General features: G+C 39.6%; 1 protein-coding gene across 1 annotated transcript in view; it reads right to left on the bottom strand.

Moving 5' to 3' along the window:
• LOC144606566 (uncharacterized) overlaps positions 1–17,399 on the bottom strand; it is an 88,732-nt gene that overhangs the window by 19,540 nt on the left and 51,793 nt on the right. Inside the window, exons 31-36 of the mRNA XM_078422825.1 lie at positions 15,302–15,337; positions 11,840–11,911; positions 6,898–6,954; positions 6,573–6,608; positions 2,829–2,873; positions 1,609–1,632 (exon numbers count right to left, since the gene is read on the bottom strand). Coding sequence (XP_078278951.1) covers positions 1,609–1,632; positions 2,829–2,873; positions 6,573–6,608; positions 6,898–6,954; positions 11,840–11,911; positions 15,302–15,337 — 270 coding nt within the window. The remainder of the gene's footprint in view (positions 1–1,608; positions 1,633–2,828; positions 2,874–6,572; positions 6,609–6,897; positions 6,955–11,839; positions 11,912–15,301; positions 15,338–17,399) is intronic.

Raw genomic sequence — 17,399 nt, 5'->3', positions numbered from 1 at the left:
GGAAACCTTTTTTTAAATCTCCTCCTCAACGGAGATGCGACCTTTACCGTGTCGTATCTCCGTTCGCGCAACGGCCTAACATCGTGGAGTCGGCGGCCTCCAGCTGGGATCGACCTTGAAGACTCCGGTCGCAGGGCCTGGACTTACCATCTCGGAGGCTTCGGCCGTGGGCCCTGCAGACCGCAACATCGGGAGCTCGCAGGTCCCTGGCTGGCGACCGGCTTTTGGGAGCTCCAGCCGTAGCAGCTTCGACCGCCCCGAAGCACGAGGCACGATCAACCCGCCCGCAGGCCCTTCATCACCCTGCGTGGCCTGGCCGCGGCACTTTACATCGCCCGGTGGGGGCTCAGGACTCTCATCGCCCTGCGTGGCTCGGCCGCGGCATTTTCCATCGCCCGGTGGGGGCTCAGGACTTTCTTCGGCCTGCTCGGCTCGACCCTGGGACTTTCCATCGCCCGGTGGGGGCTTCAAGGGGTTGGGAGCCTCGATCGCCTCGTGGCGCCACGGGAGAAGAACGAGGAGGAGATAAGACTTTGCCTTCCATCACAGTGAGGGTATGCCTAGAGCAATCACTGTGATGGCTGTTTTGTGTAAAAAATTGTATCTGTGTGTCTTGTGTTCTTTAATGTCTACTGCCGGACCCTGACGTGAGAGGACGCTGGCGTTGATTATTCGCCGCTTTTCCGTCAGGATAGTTTGTCTGTTTGTCTGTTTGTTTCTATGTTAATTGTATTTGTAAAGCGCTTTGTGCATGTGTTAAGGCGCTATATAAAATAAATATATTATTATTATTATTATTATGCCTCAGCGGGTCGGAGCTGTTTTGGCAGCACAAGGAGGACCAACAGCATATTAGGCAGGTGGTCATAATGTTTTGGCTCATCACTGTATATATGATTTTTTTTTAAAATGCAACAGATAAACATTACTTCAGTGGCCATTATTTCCACAGCTGCTGCTGTTATTTTTGGTAATATTTCATTAAATATTTTATCTATTTCTTTTACAACTACATAGTGAACACTTCCCATTTATTTTTTCCTGTCCCGAAGAAGCTAGATCGTAAATAAAGTTCAAAATGATGCAACGCTTCTTTTGAAGCAGAAGATAGCAGCTCTGGATTTCCTGTTATTGAATTGGAGGCCAATTATAATTTCCCCAAGACCATATGTTGAGAACTTCCCTGAACAAGGACATACAGATTGGTTGCTGAGCTGATGTGTGGATATTTTGACATACTTCCATCCAGTAAGCTAAACCTATTCTAAACGACTTTACTGGAAGTATTAGAGGTGCCCACTTCCCACCCTTACATTACATAACTTGGTCTTGATCACATGACTGAACAATTAGCAAAGGCAATATATCATCTGTACTATTCGATTGTTCACGTAATACAATATATCTTTATTGTCATTGTACAGGGGTACAACGAGATTGGGAATAATAGTTGAAACAGATTAAAATTAACCTTTTCTCAAATCATCTAATTGGTTTTATTTTATTATGTTTTCATTGGCTCAGTAAATAGGGAAGCCCTGCCAATGAAATGATAATAATTGCAGAATTTTACTATACTGAGACAATGTTAAGATAAAATGACCGTACCTGCTACTGATCCAGTTTGAACTCCTATATTAATAACAGAAAAGATAAGATAAGAAAATTACATTGCATATGTGATGTTGATTTGGCGAAAAGGTGACAAAGATTAATTTAATTCATGTAGTTTATTAACCACTATTATACATCCCAAAGTGTTCCATTGTACCTACTAAATAAAAGTGGCAATGTGGCAGTGCACAAGAAGGCATGCCATTTTCTAGCAGAGCTCAACTTACTTTAATGCATGGGGCCTGTACAAAGATTCAAATAAATAAAAGGAGCCAATCATTAGAAGTCATAATACTATTTGGAGAGCATTGTACAGAAGGGTGGAGATATGCATCAGATTATGAGAATCTTGTTTTGCCGATATTGACATCAACATCATAGCTTAAGTGGTGGTCAACCAAAGAGAGGTACTATCAACATGCACACAGAAAGCTCCTTTGGAAATAAAGAAAGCAATGGAAGGGTGATTGATGTAGGAAATTATGTTTCTAAAACCTAGTCTCAATTCTGGATACACTTTAATAATCTCATACGAGTTTAAGGTCATCAACAAAAATCATCTATCAAAAAATGTATCACTCTCCTCAAACATTGCTCCATGCATTACAACTCCATTGCTCAATTAAAAATGATCTCCACCATTCATCATTCCTATCTAATACTTAACACACACAAAATTAACCATTGCCACAATATCCAGGCAGCATTCTTGTAAAAAATTTCTGCAACCTCTCCAAACCCTCCACATCCTTCCTGTAATGGGGCAACCAGAACCGTTCATTCCAAATGTGGACTAAAGTGATATCATAACTTCCTGACTCTTATATTCAATGCCCCAACCAATGAAGGATACCATGTAACAAGTGTACCATCTGCTGTTTTTTCCATTCTATCTTCTTGTGTTGCCACTTTCATGGAGCTGTGGACTTCGACAACAAGATCCCTCTGTACATTAATAATGCTAATGGTCTTGTTATTAATTATATACTTTGCCCTTACATTCAAATTGTTGGTGAAATATTGCTGAGTAGAATCAAAAGGTAATGCAAGTTCCCTGGATATTTGGCATTAACCTCAATTTTTTTTCTCATGGTCAATCACAAGTTAATTTCTTCTGGCACAATAATTCACAAATGGCTCTGCATACTGAAAACAGCCACCTGAATGCACAATCACAATTTACATTTTGTGCCCAACATCAGAAATCAACTTACCAGGTATGACTCCTGGCTGAACTCCAGGTACAGCTCCTGGGCCACCTGCAATGCCAACAGAAAAGTGTCATAGAGTCATTCAGGAAATTGTAGGCCAGTGAGCCTCACGTCAGTGTTTGGGAAGCCGTTAAGAGAGCATTCTGCAGGATAGGGTTTATTTTCTCATTTGGAAGAGAATGTGTCAATTAGCAACAGGCAGCATGGCTTTGTCTGCAGCAAGTCATGTCTTACGAACCTGATTGAGATTTCTGAGGACATGACAAAGGTGATCGATGAGGGAAGGGCAGTTCATGTTGTCTATATGAATTTTAGGAAAGCATTTGATAAAGTCCCTCGTGGTAGGCTGATCCAGAAGATTAAGATGCATGGGATCCATGGTGACTTGGTCCTTTAGATACAGAACTGGCTTACCCATAAAAAAAACAGGGTTGTGGTAGAAGGGTGTTATTCTGGCTGGAAGTCTGTGAGCAGTGGAGTTCCACAGGTATCTGTGCAGGGACCTTTGCTGTTTGTGATATATATAAATTACTTGGTCGTAAATGGATTAGTTAGTAAGTTTGCACAAAAAATTGTGCAGTTGTGGACAATGAGAAAGGTGGTCAAATGAAACAGTGGGATATAAATTTGCTAGATGGGCAGTGAAATGGCAGATGGTGTTTCATTTGAGAAAGTGCGAGGTGTTGCACTTTGGGAGAACTAATACAAGTAGAAAGTATATAGTTAGTGGCAAAACCATTAACAGCATTGATGTGCAGAGGGACCTTGGAACCCAAGATCATAGCTCCCTGAAAGTGGCGACACAAGTAGATAGAGTGGTAAAGAAGGCATATGGCATGCTTGGGGTTGGGATATTGAGTACAACAATCGGGAAGTCATGTTGCAGTTTTAAAAGACTTTGGTTAGGTCACATTTGTAGTAATGTACATAGTTCTAGTCACCCCATTAGAGTAAGGATGTGCATGTTTTGGAGAGAGTGCAGAAGATGTTTAGCAGAATGCTGCCTGGATTAGAGGTAGTAGATACAAGGAGAGTTTGGACAAATTTGGATTGTTTTCTCTGGTGTGAAAGAGGCTGAGGGGACACCTGATAGAAGTATATAAAAATATGAGAGGCATAGCTAGAATGGGCAGTCAGAACCTTTATCTTGGATGGAAATATCAAAGACGAGGCCATTGCTTTGAGGTGAGAGGGGCAAAGTTTAAAGGAGTTGTGAGGGGTAAGCTTTTTACACAGTAGAGGATGCCTGGAATGCTTTTCCTGGGATGGTACTGGAGGCAGATATGACTGGGACATTTAAGAGGCTTTTTGATAGGCATATGGATATGCTGGAATTGAAGGGATAAGGATCACATGCAGTAGAGATTAGTTTAACTTGGCATCATACACGGCACAGACATTGTGGGCCAAAGGGCCTGATCCGATGCTGTCCTGTTCTGTGTTCTAAATATTACAGTGTAAATATCATCAGTTATTTACAGTATAAATTTATCTATTATTAATTGTCTATTAATTTATGTACACATTGGTGGGATGTGAACATCATAGATAAGGCAAGTATTTAATTCTCATCTGTAAATAAATTAAATATTTGGTAATAAATCATCTTCTTGAACCACTGCAGCTTGTATGTTAAAAATAATCCCACAGTCTAGTTAGGTGGGAACGTCTAAGATCTTGACCCAGTGCTCATGAAAGAATGGCATAATTTTTCTAAGTGACTTGAACAGGATCCATAAATGAAGATATTCCATTTGCTAGTTGCCCTCAACCTCCTAAAATGCAGAGGAAGTGGTTTTGGCAGCTATTGCAGAAAAGTAGCTGCAATTTTAGCATGAGTTTAATCCTAACCTCTAAAGATATCTATCTGGAATTTGCATATTCTCTCTCTGACCAAATGGGTTTCCTCTGGTTTCATCCCACATCCCAAAGATATGTAGGTTAGTGGGTTAATTGACCATGACAAATTGTCCCTTAGTATGCGTTGGGATGTGGGGGAGTTGATGGAAATGCAGAAAGAATAGGTTTCTGGAAATATTAATGGAGGAGTGAGATTGCTCTGGCATAGACATGATGAGCCTTTTAACCTCGCCCTGGCTTGTAAAGAAATATGGAACAACCTCACAAGTTCCCAATAACTAAAATTAAAATGTAACATTCTGCATTTCACTTGCCTTTTCTTCTTCCAATCAAAACAAAGAGGGTGGGGTGGTGAGGACAGGTGGTGATGTTATAGAGTCATAGCTACGCAGCAGAGAAACACACCCTTCGGCCCAATTCATCCATGCCATTTAAGTGGCCTAACCGAGGCCAGTCCCACGCCTGTGCCTGGCTACCATTCCAAACCATTCCTATCCATACAACCTTCAAAGTGTCTTTCAAATGTCATAATTGTTGTTGCCTTTGCCACTTCCTCTGGCAACTTATTCCATCGACATGCTATCCTCTGCATGAAAAAGTTTACCCGTAGGTCCCCTCAGGCAGAAAATAGTTAATATTTATATTCAGCTCATGGATTGAAGCAACAGAGTCTATCTAACCCGATGCTTAATTTTCCAAGTATACATTGTGGGAGGTTTTACCAGATTTGACGTGGATTGCCTCTCTGAATGTGCCGTGGATTAGTGAATAGAATTGCCAAGAAAATAAAAGAGGCATATGACAGTAAATTCAGAGAATGCATTGTCATTTGTGGACTTAATCATTATCCTGCTCCTTCTCTTCCTCCTGGCCGTGGCACAATGATATAAGTGTGTTCTCATTATGGTGGGATAAGAGAGCATGTACGTGTGAGATACAATTGTGAGGCACTCTGTAGAGATAACTGCAGGGGATTTTTAAGACAGCCTATACAATGGTATGGGAAAGCATGGGAATCGACGACCTGCATCAGGTGCATTTACCACACAATAATCAACTAACACGGAACTCTCTGTGGTGTATTTTAGTGCATGTTTTAAATGAACAAATGAATTTCTATTCCTGTTATCTTAATCTTACTTTGATTTCAAAAGTGGATAGATGATCAAATGTTGAGGCCAAAGATAAATAGTTTTTGAACCTCTGAATCGAACAAACAGGAACTACTTTAGTGCTATTAAGAAAAATATGCTTCAATGAAGTAGCACATATCTCTGTAAACCACTTCAATACAAACAAATGAAATAGTTATCACTATCCTTGAGACATTGCAATAGTGATTAAAATAAAGTAGTCATTTGCTTATGCAGCCTAATTGGATAATTTCAAATGTCAGCACTTTTGAAAGTAATGTAATGTGCTCAACCATTAGTTTTGATTAAAAATCGACCTCATAGCAATCTTTAGTCAGTAACAGAAGTACAATTAACTGAAACTACTCAAAAATAATATGAAGGATAATTACCTATTTACAAAAAAAACCCAGACTTTCAATTAAATTCTTAATACATTTACCCCTGTGCACATAAACTTATTGAATCAATTTTAATTTCTACCCCTGTACACACATCAACCTTCACAGCTGTAACATCATGGTGAAAGATCTTCTAGTTCTATGCAGCCAGTTCTATGGAAGCAATTTGCTTTCTAAAAACATTTAATTACTCAGTGATAACAAAAACATGATACTGCTATTGGTGCAACTGTGCCTTCTGGTGGGTAATCTTTCATGACTATCTTTGACACCATTAATTTAATCTCAGAGAAAATAATAAATTGCTAATTGTACACTGTAGTGTATTAAATTTAATGAATATGAATATTTACCTCCATATTTAGCTGCTTTAGCTGCAGCTGCTCCACCTACAATATTAAAAGATTGAGAGTGTAAGAAAATAGCCAAGATTATCTGATCTTGCAGTATTATAAAGATCAACTATTATTCTTGAATTCTGAAATATTTAAGATGAAAAAAGAATGATAGCTTACTGGTACTACTGTTGAATGCCAATCATTGAACACATCAATTAATTTATTTTCATATATCAGGATATTTTGGGTTAACTTGGTTCTAAAGTATGCACTACATTTTAAGTCTGAAACTCCAGACACAAGTTGGAACAGGGCAACATAAGTATTTAGGTCCAAGTACCTGGAATAACTCCTAGTTGACCTCCTAGTCCAGCATTTGGAACTGCCCCTGGCACACCTGTATGATCATCAGAGGAAAGTGACAGTCAACAATCTAGTAAATTAATTAGCAAGCTTCTTACTCAAAAAAAATCAGTTAGTACTGCAAATAAACTCTTTTAAATGCCTTGGGGAAACCATCAATTGTTGTTATCGGTGGCATTGATCAGCATAGCCCTATAATTACTGTAGAATAAAAGTATTTCTCTTCATATGAATTTCCTTACCAATCAGTATATTATAAAACTGAAAACAGGTGTTAACCATTAAACCCCAATAATTTATTGTGGCTTTTTCCAAGAGAAAGTAAATTAGTTTCATGCTTTCCTCTTCCCCGTAATCAAACTTTTAAAAAGTATTTACCTATGCATCTAGTTGTCTAATGTTTCCGTTTTTGACATCAATCTAACTGTGCAAATCCTTTCTATATTTGCTAAAATTTAGTTTTCTTACTTCCTGGATATCTCATGTCCTTCACTGTAATTAACATGAAGTTTACATCACTAGTACTAGGATTCTCAACTGTAGTATTCTCTACTTAATCCACTGTAATCATCAGGTCTGGGACCTTCAGCCTCAATCATATTTTTTGTCTGAATATTATACAAGAATTCCTTCCATTCTCTTCTGTCAACATATCCACACCCCTACAACTGTTGGAGTTGCTAAAGGCTCCCATTACCACTGCTTTGTAGGTCTTGTGCTTTTCATTAATTTCTGCAAACTCTGTGGTCATGAAGTGCACAACGTAGCACGCTATGTGCTCTATTGGTCTTTGGTCCCTCAAAGTCAATGTACCTTTGCAGCAGTGTAGATGTGATTTGTATTGGTGATGTGAGATCCTTTAAAAAATAATAATAACCCCATAGGTAGAACATCGAACAATTCAGCACAGGAACAGACCCTTTGACCCATAGAAAGCTGTGGAGGCCAAGTCAATGAATATTTTTAAGGCAGAGATAGATAGATTCTTGATCAGTATGGGTGTCAGGAGTTTTGGGGAGAAGGCAGGAGAGTGGGGTTGAGAGGGAAAGATAGATCTTCCATGATTGAATGGTGGAGTATTGAAGGCTGAATGGCCTAATTCTGTTCCTATAACTTATGAACGTATGAACTTGTATGCAAATGTAATCTTCATCTGCATACTGCAGCTCAGCCACTGAGGCTTGGGGAATTTGGTTCTGAAGTATAGTTGTTGTAGGTTGAAAAACTTACCTAACCAACAAGAAGTCAAGAAGGCCATAGCCAAACTCAAAATTGGCAAGGTCTTGGGAGCAGATGGTATACCCATTGAAATCCTCAAAATGTGGTGCAGAACTTCAGCCACAAATCAGCCTCATTGCCGATAACAGGTGTCTGCCGCTTATATTTATTGTATATCTCCCTCTTTTCCCGAACCAAGTGTCCAATTCCCTAGAAAACCACGGCTCTTTCAAATTATTATTCTTTTCATTCCACCGAACAGGGACATAAAGACTCTGTACTCTCAAAATTTCACCTTTAAATATCCTCCATTTCTCTATTATATCCTTTTCATAAAACAAAATGCCCCATTTCACTCCTTTTAAATCCTTTCTCATCTCCTCAAAATTAGCCTTTCTCCAATCCAAAATCTCAACCCTTGGTCCAGATTTGACCTTCTCCATAATTATTGAAACTAATGGCATTGTGATCACTAGACCCAAAGTGCTCCTCAACACATACCTCCGTCACCTGACCCGTCTCATTTCCTAACAGGAGGTCCAACACTGCCCCTTCTCTGGTAGGTACCTCTACGTATTGCTGCAAAAAACTATCCTGCACACATTTTACAAACTCCAAACCATCCAGCCCTTTAACAGAATGTGATTCCCAGTCTATGTACGGAAAATTGAAATCACCCACAATCACTATTCTGTGCTTACTACTAATATCTGCTATCTCCTTTCATATTTGCTCTTCCAATTCTCGTTCCCTATTTGGCGGTCTATAATATACCCCTATAAGTGTTGCTAAGCCTTTCTCATTTCTGTGTTCCACCCAAACAGCCTCCCTAATCGAGCCTTCTAGTCTGTCCTGCCAAAGCACTGCTGTGATATCCTCCCTGACAAGCAATGCAACACCCCCACCTCTTGCCCCTCCGATTCTATCACATCTGAAACAATGAAATCCTGGAATATTTCATTGCTAATCGCAACCCTCCTGCAACCATGTTTCACTGATCACCACAACATCATACTTCCAGATGTCAATCCAGGCTTTAAGCTCATCCACCTTTCTTACAATGCTCCTAGCATTAAAATATACACATTTAAGGGACCCATCATTTCTTATTCTCAGTTTATTTCTTTTCACTTCTTTCTCTCCTACATATTGGGTCTGAGTGTTTCCCTTTTCTGCCTCCTGCCTCACACACTGCGTATTAGCTATCTGTGTTTGAGTCCCTCCCCCCAACCGTACTAGTTTAAAGTCTCCGCAATTACCTTAGCAAATCTCCCCGCCAGGATATTGGTTCCCCTCAGGTTCAGATGCAACCCGTCCTTTTTGTACAGGTCATACTTCCCCCAGAAGAGGTCCCAATGATCCAGAAACTTGAATCCCTGCTCCCTGCACCAGTGCCTCAGCCACCTATTTATCCTCCACCTCACTCCATTCCTATTCTCACTATCGCGTGGCACAGGCAGTAAGCCCGAGATTATCACTTTGGAAGTCCTTTTTTTAACTCTCGTCCTAGCCCCCTAAATTCTCCTTTCAGGACCTCTTCCCTTATCCTACCTATATTGTTGGTACCTATATGTACCACGACCTCTGGCTCCTCTCCCTCCCTTTTCAGGATATCTTGGACACGTTCAGGTACATCCCGGACACTGGCACCAGGGAGGCAAACTACCATCCGGGTCTCCCGACTGCGTCCACAGAATCGCCTATCTGACCCCCTCACTATAGAGTCCCCTATCACTATCGCTCTCTTCTTCCTTTCCCTATCCTTCTGAGCAACAGGGCCGGACTCCGTGCCAGAGGCCCGGGCGCCGTCGCTGCCCCCAGGTAGGCTGTACTCCCCAACAGTACCTAAACAGGAGTATTTATTGCCAAGGGGTACATCCACTGGGGTACTCTCTAGTCCCTGCATCTGTTCCTTGCCCCCCCTAACCGTGACCCACTTGTCTACCTCCCATGGTCTTGGAGTGACCACCTCTCTATAACTCCTCTCTATAACCTCCTCACTCCCTCTGACCAGACGGAGGTCATCAATCTGCCGCTCCAGGTTCCTAATATGGTCCCTAGGAGCCCCATCTCGTCGCACCTGGCGCAGATGTGGATGTCTGGAAGACTATCAGACTCCCAGATTCCCCACATCCGACACCCAGAACAATAAACTGCCCTGGCACTCATACTCCCCCTTAACCGCTCCAACCGCCCACCCAAAAGAACTGAGTGATCTCCTGGGAGAGGCGAAAAACTGGATAAAAACCCAGGCCAATTTGGGAGAAAAAAAATCCGGGAAATTCCTCTCCGACCCCAAGCTAGGCGATCGAAACTTGTCCGGGAGATCACACAGGTCTTACTCCTTACTATTCCCCACACAATACTACGGTCTCTGCTCTCTCTCACTCACTCACACACACGCACACTGATTGCTGCTGCTCTTGCTGCTGATTGCTGATTGCTGCTGCTGCTGTTGCTGTTGCTGCTGATTGCTGCTACCCCACACCTTTCAGTTAACATGTTAACTTAAGATTAATAAGGTGCCACACGTTAGGCTGCATAGGAAGATGAGAGCCCATGGTATCAAAGGGTAGATGCTAGCAGGGATAGCAGGTTGGCTGGATCCCAGAAACCAAAGAGTGGCAATAAAGGGGGCTTTTTCTGGTTGGCTGCCAGTGACTAGTGGAGTTCTGCAATGGTTAGTGCTGGGGCCGCTACTCTTCACATTGTATATTAATGATTTGGACGAGTGGATTGAAGGCTTTGTGGCAAAGCTTTTTAGATGATATGAAAATAGGTGGAGGGGTAGGTAGTGTAAAGAAAGCAGGGACTCTGCAGAAGGACTTGGACAGGTTGGGAGAGTGGACGGAGAAGTGGCAGATGGAATATAGTGTAGCAAAGTGTGGAGTCATGCATTTTGGCAGTAGGAATAAAGGCGTAGACTATGTGGATGTGCAGTGGATATGGATGTTGTTCACATCCATCACTATATCAGGAACAGATCCTCAAAAAATTAATTCAATGCTGTCTAAGTGTAGATTGACACTTTTTCTCACATGTTTGTTTTATGTTAAATACACAGAAAGAAGAACTAATGTTATCTGGAAAATTTATCATCATAAAAACATGACATCTTTATTTGTTGATGAAATTATTTGAATGTTCATGCTGCTGTATCCATTAGGATGATATTTCTTAATAATATGGTGTGCTCAGAATACAAAAATAATTTGATGCTTTTACAAATGACAAAATTAAAAATGTGACCTCCATATTTAGCAGCTTTAGCTGCTATATATCCACCTACAGTGACAGAAGATTGACAAGTTATAATCCAGCAAAGTCCAGCTACATAGACTGTGGAACAATAATCAACAGCATTGCCTCTATTCAGATAAACACTATTTCGGGAAAAACAGCCAATATTAATGCAGATTGTTCCCATGCAAAAATCAAACAATAGAAACGTACAACCTGGAAGTATTTGATACTGTTGATAGGTCATTGTCTGAAATATTATCTGCGTATCTTTCCCCTGGGACACTTCCCGACCTCCAGAATTTTCCGTTTTTAAATGAAATGTGGAAACACTTTCACCTATTACCATTCACTTAATAGATATAATTTAACTTATCACGTATGTGTAGGAAATTCATGCTATACCTTGGTAACACAATTGAAACAGCAAGTGAACTAATAGATTATCAGAAATCAATTACCTGAAACACTTCCAGGTACACCTCCTGGAAAGCCTCTAGTTAATGCTCCGAGAATGCCTCCTGGTACTCCCCCTGGAATGCCAGGACAGGACATTTACAATCAGCATTATCTTAATTTGTTTAATCAGTACAACATAGTATTTGTACTTAATGCATTGACATATTACTAAGACAATTTGTAACATGGATTTGTTACAAATTCAATAAAATAAAAAAGTTTCTTATTCTTCAAAAAAATTCAAATATGCTCTGAACATAGAAAATACATTTGAACTATGCCTATAAAAACTTAATATGTCATGGCCAACCACATGAGTAACAGCAGGGTCCAAACATAAAAACAGGAGGGGGCAGCTCATTTTTCTGAAGGCCATTACATAATACAATTTGTACAAGTCTAACATGTGCTTCAAATTTATTCAAAAAAATAATTGCAATAGCGCACAGACAAAACCATCAATTTCTGTTTGAATAACAACCGACCCAATATCTACATATAGACTGATGAGGCACAGAATACCAATTTTCTATTACACTGTATAAGATGCTTTGTCATTTCCTTTCTGAAGGGCTAAAATCTAATTATAATTTATGATTTATCATATCTTAGATAATATCATTAATTTTAATAATTGGCTAATTGCACTTTACATTGGAATGGGCAGGTAAATGTGTACTGTTTGCATAACTCTTTCTCTGCAATCGAGTTATAGAGTCATATGACAGAAACAGGCCCTTTGACCTAACTTGCGTGTGCCGACCACGATTCCCCATTCATGCTTGTCCCACCTGCCTGCATTTGGTCTATATCCATCTAAACCTTTCCTATCCATGTATCTGTCCAAATATCTTTTAAATGTTGTGATATTACCTACCTCAACCACCACTTCTGACAGCTTGTTCCATATACCCACCACCATGAAAGAATTGCCCTTCATGTTCCTAATAAATCTTTCCACCCTCTCCTTAAACCTCTGTTCTCTGGTCCTTGATTCCCCTACTCTGGGTAAAACTGTGCATTCACCCTGTCTGTTCCCATTATGGTTTTATACCTCTGTATAAGAATACCCATCAGCCTCCCGTGCTTCAAGGAATAAGGCCCTAGCCTTCCCAATGTCCCCTACAGCAAAGGCCTCAAGAACTCCACTATGCTCATAAGTTTTCTCTGCACACTTTCTAGTTTAACATCCTTCCTTTAATAGGGCGGACAAAGTTGAACATGGTACTCCAAAGGCAGCCCTGCCATCATCTTCTACAACTGTAACATAACATCCCAATTTCTATACTCAATACTCTGCCTGATGAAGGTCAATGTACCAAAAGCTTTCTTGACCACCCTAATTACATGCGATGCCACTTTCAGGGAACTATGTACCTGTACTCCTAGATTCCTCCACACGGCAACACTCCCGAGGGCCCTGCCATTCACTGTGAAGCTCCTGCCCTGGTTTGAATTCCCAATATGCAACACCTCACACTTATTTTCATTAAACTCCATTAATCATTCCTCAGCCCACTTGCCCAGCTGATCAAGATCCTGCTGTAATTTATGATAACCATCTTCGCTAACTATTATACTACCCACCTTAGTGTCATCCTCAAACATATTAATCATACCTTGTACATTTTCATCCTAATTGATGATATAAATCACAAATAGCAATGGGCCCATCACTGATCCCTGTGGCATAATACTAGTCACAGGCCTCTGGTCCAAAAAACAACCTTCCCCCATCACCCTCTGTTTCCTTCCATTAAGCCAATTTTCTATCCAGTCATCTTGACAATTATCTAAACCCAAGGATGCTTGTGTTAACTAATAGATTAGAATCTAAACAAAATGTGCTTAAATGTCTAATTATTCACCAATATGTCTGTATGAAAAGTCAATTATACATACCTGAAAATAAGATTTAATGTAAATAACATTTTAAGTAAGTCTATTCAGTATTATTAATGGTCACCAATGAAATGATGTAATACGCCAAAAATAAAAAGTTGCGTAAGCAAGCATTTAAAGAAAACTATCAAAATTGATACCAGCTTCAAATACAACAAGAAAGTAATTGGTGAATATATCATGAGTAATTTACAATAAGTATTACCAAGAAAGAGAAAAACATGAAGCAGTTTTGCGCCCTTCTACTGCTTCTGCAAACATTTGAATTGTGCATCTTTTTAAAATATTTATATCTTCTATTAAGCACTCAGCCACTGGATTTTAAAGGTTTTATCTTGGACTATATCCATGATTAAGGATTTCCATTTCTTGTTTATCATGTGGTGAGATATCTCTCAACCTCTCTTTGAACAAAATCCTTGTAGTTAAGACCAGACAAGTTGTGCTTGAATTACAAATTCTCTGCATGGATACAAGGAACTGCAGGTGTGTGAATGTATGAAGAAGCATCCCAATCCAAAATGCTGCCTATCCATTCTCTCCACTGATGCTGCCTGACCCATTGAGTTACTCAGCACTTTGTGAAATTCTCTCTGCACTCTGGTAATGAATATGGGCTGATTTATGGATCTATAACCTTGAATCAGGAAGCAGTTTCCAAAGTCAAACTCAATGCTGTCAAATTAAAGATGGACGCAAATGCTGAAGTAACTCAGTGGGTCAAGCAGCATCTCTGGAGAAAAAAGAGAGGTGACATTTCTGATTAGACCCCTTCTTCAGACTAACAAATTAAAGATTGGTAAACCTTTACATGACACTTTAATATTATTAATCATATTGTAAACTGGGAAGAATTGATTGCAATATTTTGAAAAGTTTACCTTCCACAAAATTGTAACTAGTTTTGAAATATATTCTTGATGTTAATTATTATGATATATTTATTTCCTTCCATGAAGATTGGTAGCATTCAATTTTTGTGGTTACTTATATCAAGTCAAGTCAATTTTATTTGTATAGCACATTTAAAAACAACCCACGTTGACCAAAGTGCTGTACATCTGTTTAGGTACTAAGGAAAAAATGAAACATACAGTAGCACACAAACATAACAGCACATACAAAACAGTTCACAGCGCCTCCTCAATGGGCCTCAAACGCTAGGGAGTAGAAATAGGTTTTGAGCCTGGACTTAAAGGAGTCGATGGAGGGGGCAGTTCTGATGGGGAGAGGGATGCTGTTCCACAGTCTAGGAGCTGCAACCGCAAAAGCGCGGTCACCCCTGTGCTTAAGCCTAGACCGCGGTATAGTGAGTAGCCCCAAGTCGGCCGACCTGAGGGACCTGGAGTTAGAGAGGTGGGTTAGAAGATTTTTGATGTAGGGGGGGAATGTCCATTTAGGGCTTTATATGTGAATAGGAGGAGCTTGAAGTTCATTCTGTACCGTACAGGGAGCCAGTGGAGAGAGGCCAGAATCGGCGTGATGTGGTCCCTTTTACGGTTACCCGTCAGGAGTCTCACTGGTAATAGTTTCATGCTATACATCAGGTTACAAAGAATTACCTGCATATTTAGCAGCTTTAGCTGCAGCATATCCACCTACAACAACGCAGAATTGACAAATTAGACAAAATAGGGACATTTAATAAAGAGCAATTGTTAACAATACAGATATTAATAGCATTGCCTCAGGAAAGCCCATTTTTTAAACAAAAACAATTTATTCAAATTCAACTAAATAAGTGTATTAACCTTTAATAGAATTAAATAGAATAATAGGTTATTTGTTCAGTAAATCTTATTCCATAAACAACACTCTCAGAATTAATAATGGGAAATAAGGAAATGTAAGAGACTTTCAACAAATCTATTACATGTGTCTTTCGAGTAGACAACTCTAAATGTATCCCAGAAATAGTCAATAAAGGGGTAATCATTAACATTGGAGAAAAGCACATGACAAACTAATGGATATAAAGGCCATCAAATGTCTGGGCCATATATCCTTCTGCTTAAGATTCTATAAAAAGTGGTTACTGAGACAGTAATAAATGGTTATAATTTTCTACAATTCTTTAGATCGTGGAAAGGGTTTTGCAGATTGGTAAGCAGCAGTTATAACAAAATTATTCTAGAATTGAAAGATGGGGAAAACATAAGCTTAAGAGCTAGTTGGTCAAAAGTAAGTGGTGCAGAAATTTCTGGAATCCATTATTAACAAACTTTAAAAAACAAACTTAGAAACCAAGCATAATTTATTTCTATCTGTCAGATATCCACTTGGAGGGATGAACTGGTAGAACAGCTTGCTTTAGTTCCACGGATGAAAAGTTATTAACATGAAACATTAACTGTTATTCTCCCCACACCAGCTGCCTGACTTGCTGTGTTTCCAGTATTTTCTATTTTATTTGAGAGACGATAGATAGTCTGAACCGTGTAAAGTCTAATCGATATATCATATCTGCAGGCAACAATGCGCTGGTTGTATTGCACAGATCAGCACATTCCTTACTTCTGTGCTTATACACAGCAATCCCGGGCCTAACACGGATGTATCTATAACAAACAGATTTGAAGCATTGGGTACACTTTATATCTATCGCGTTTGCCTATCCTATCATTAATTTGGATAGAGGTCACTGACCTGGATGGAAAAGGTAAGTGAAGCTAATTGTTTTTTCACCTCTGTTTTAAATAATATTAATGATTTTAATTTACATCAGTTAGATCTCCAAAGACATGTAGGTTAATTGGCTTGGTAAATGTAAAAATTGTCCCTCGTGGGTGTAGGATAGTGTTAATATGCGGGGATCGCAAGTCGGCATGGACCCGGTGGGCTGACGGGCCTGTTTCCGTGCTTTATCTCTAAACTAAACTGAACTAAATGGGTTATTAAATTATTATTTTTTTTACTTCTAGAAATATATTTTAACTGTCTCTAAATGTCTCAGATTGGCAGGGGCATTTGGAGACAGTGGAATAGGACTTTAATGTTATGACTTGTGAGCAGGTCGAAAGGGAAATTTGAAGGCAGGGCCAAAGGTTTTACTGCCTAATCCCCTCCCAGCTTGTTCTGCCTTAAAGAAAGACTGCAGCAGCGAGGTCTTGAGGAGATTGAGAACTGCATTGTTATGAAACTTCTGAGTCCCATATGGGAGACACGGGACAGATTGATAGGGATCCAGTCAATATTTGCCTTGTCAATGCCTTCTTAGCAGTTACTTAGTGTGCATCCACTTATCCTTTATCCATATGACTTCCAATATACTTTGCATGGAAAATAGGTTTGTAAATCACTGACAGTATCATAGAATTGCACAAATGCCAGTCATAACCAAGTTTGCGTATTTTCACTCTTGACCTACGAAGGAATAAGTATCAACAATAATATGATTTTTTCCCATCTTTCAGACAAAACCCATCAAAAGTCCCAGGTTTGGTTGAAAAGTTTATTTTTAAAAAATTGTCACATTCTCCAGATGATTTAAAATACGTTGCAACCAAACTTTACTCATGAAGTGAAATTACCATAGTGTACATATATTTAAGTGGATCGGACAATTTCCAAATGGCATGGTTTCACAAATAACTTATTTCTTTGGTTACATTGACTGTGGGGGAGATTTTCCAATTCCTCATTAATTAATGGCATGTAGTA

This window comes from Rhinoraja longicauda, chromosome 26, assembly GCF_053455715.1.
Source record: "Rhinoraja longicauda isolate Sanriku21f chromosome 26, sRhiLon1.1, whole genome shotgun sequence".
NCBI lineage: Eukaryota > Metazoa > Chordata > Chondrichthyes > Rajiformes > Arhynchobatidae > Rhinoraja > Rhinoraja longicauda.
This window is presented reverse-complemented; position numbering and strand designations above follow the sequence as displayed.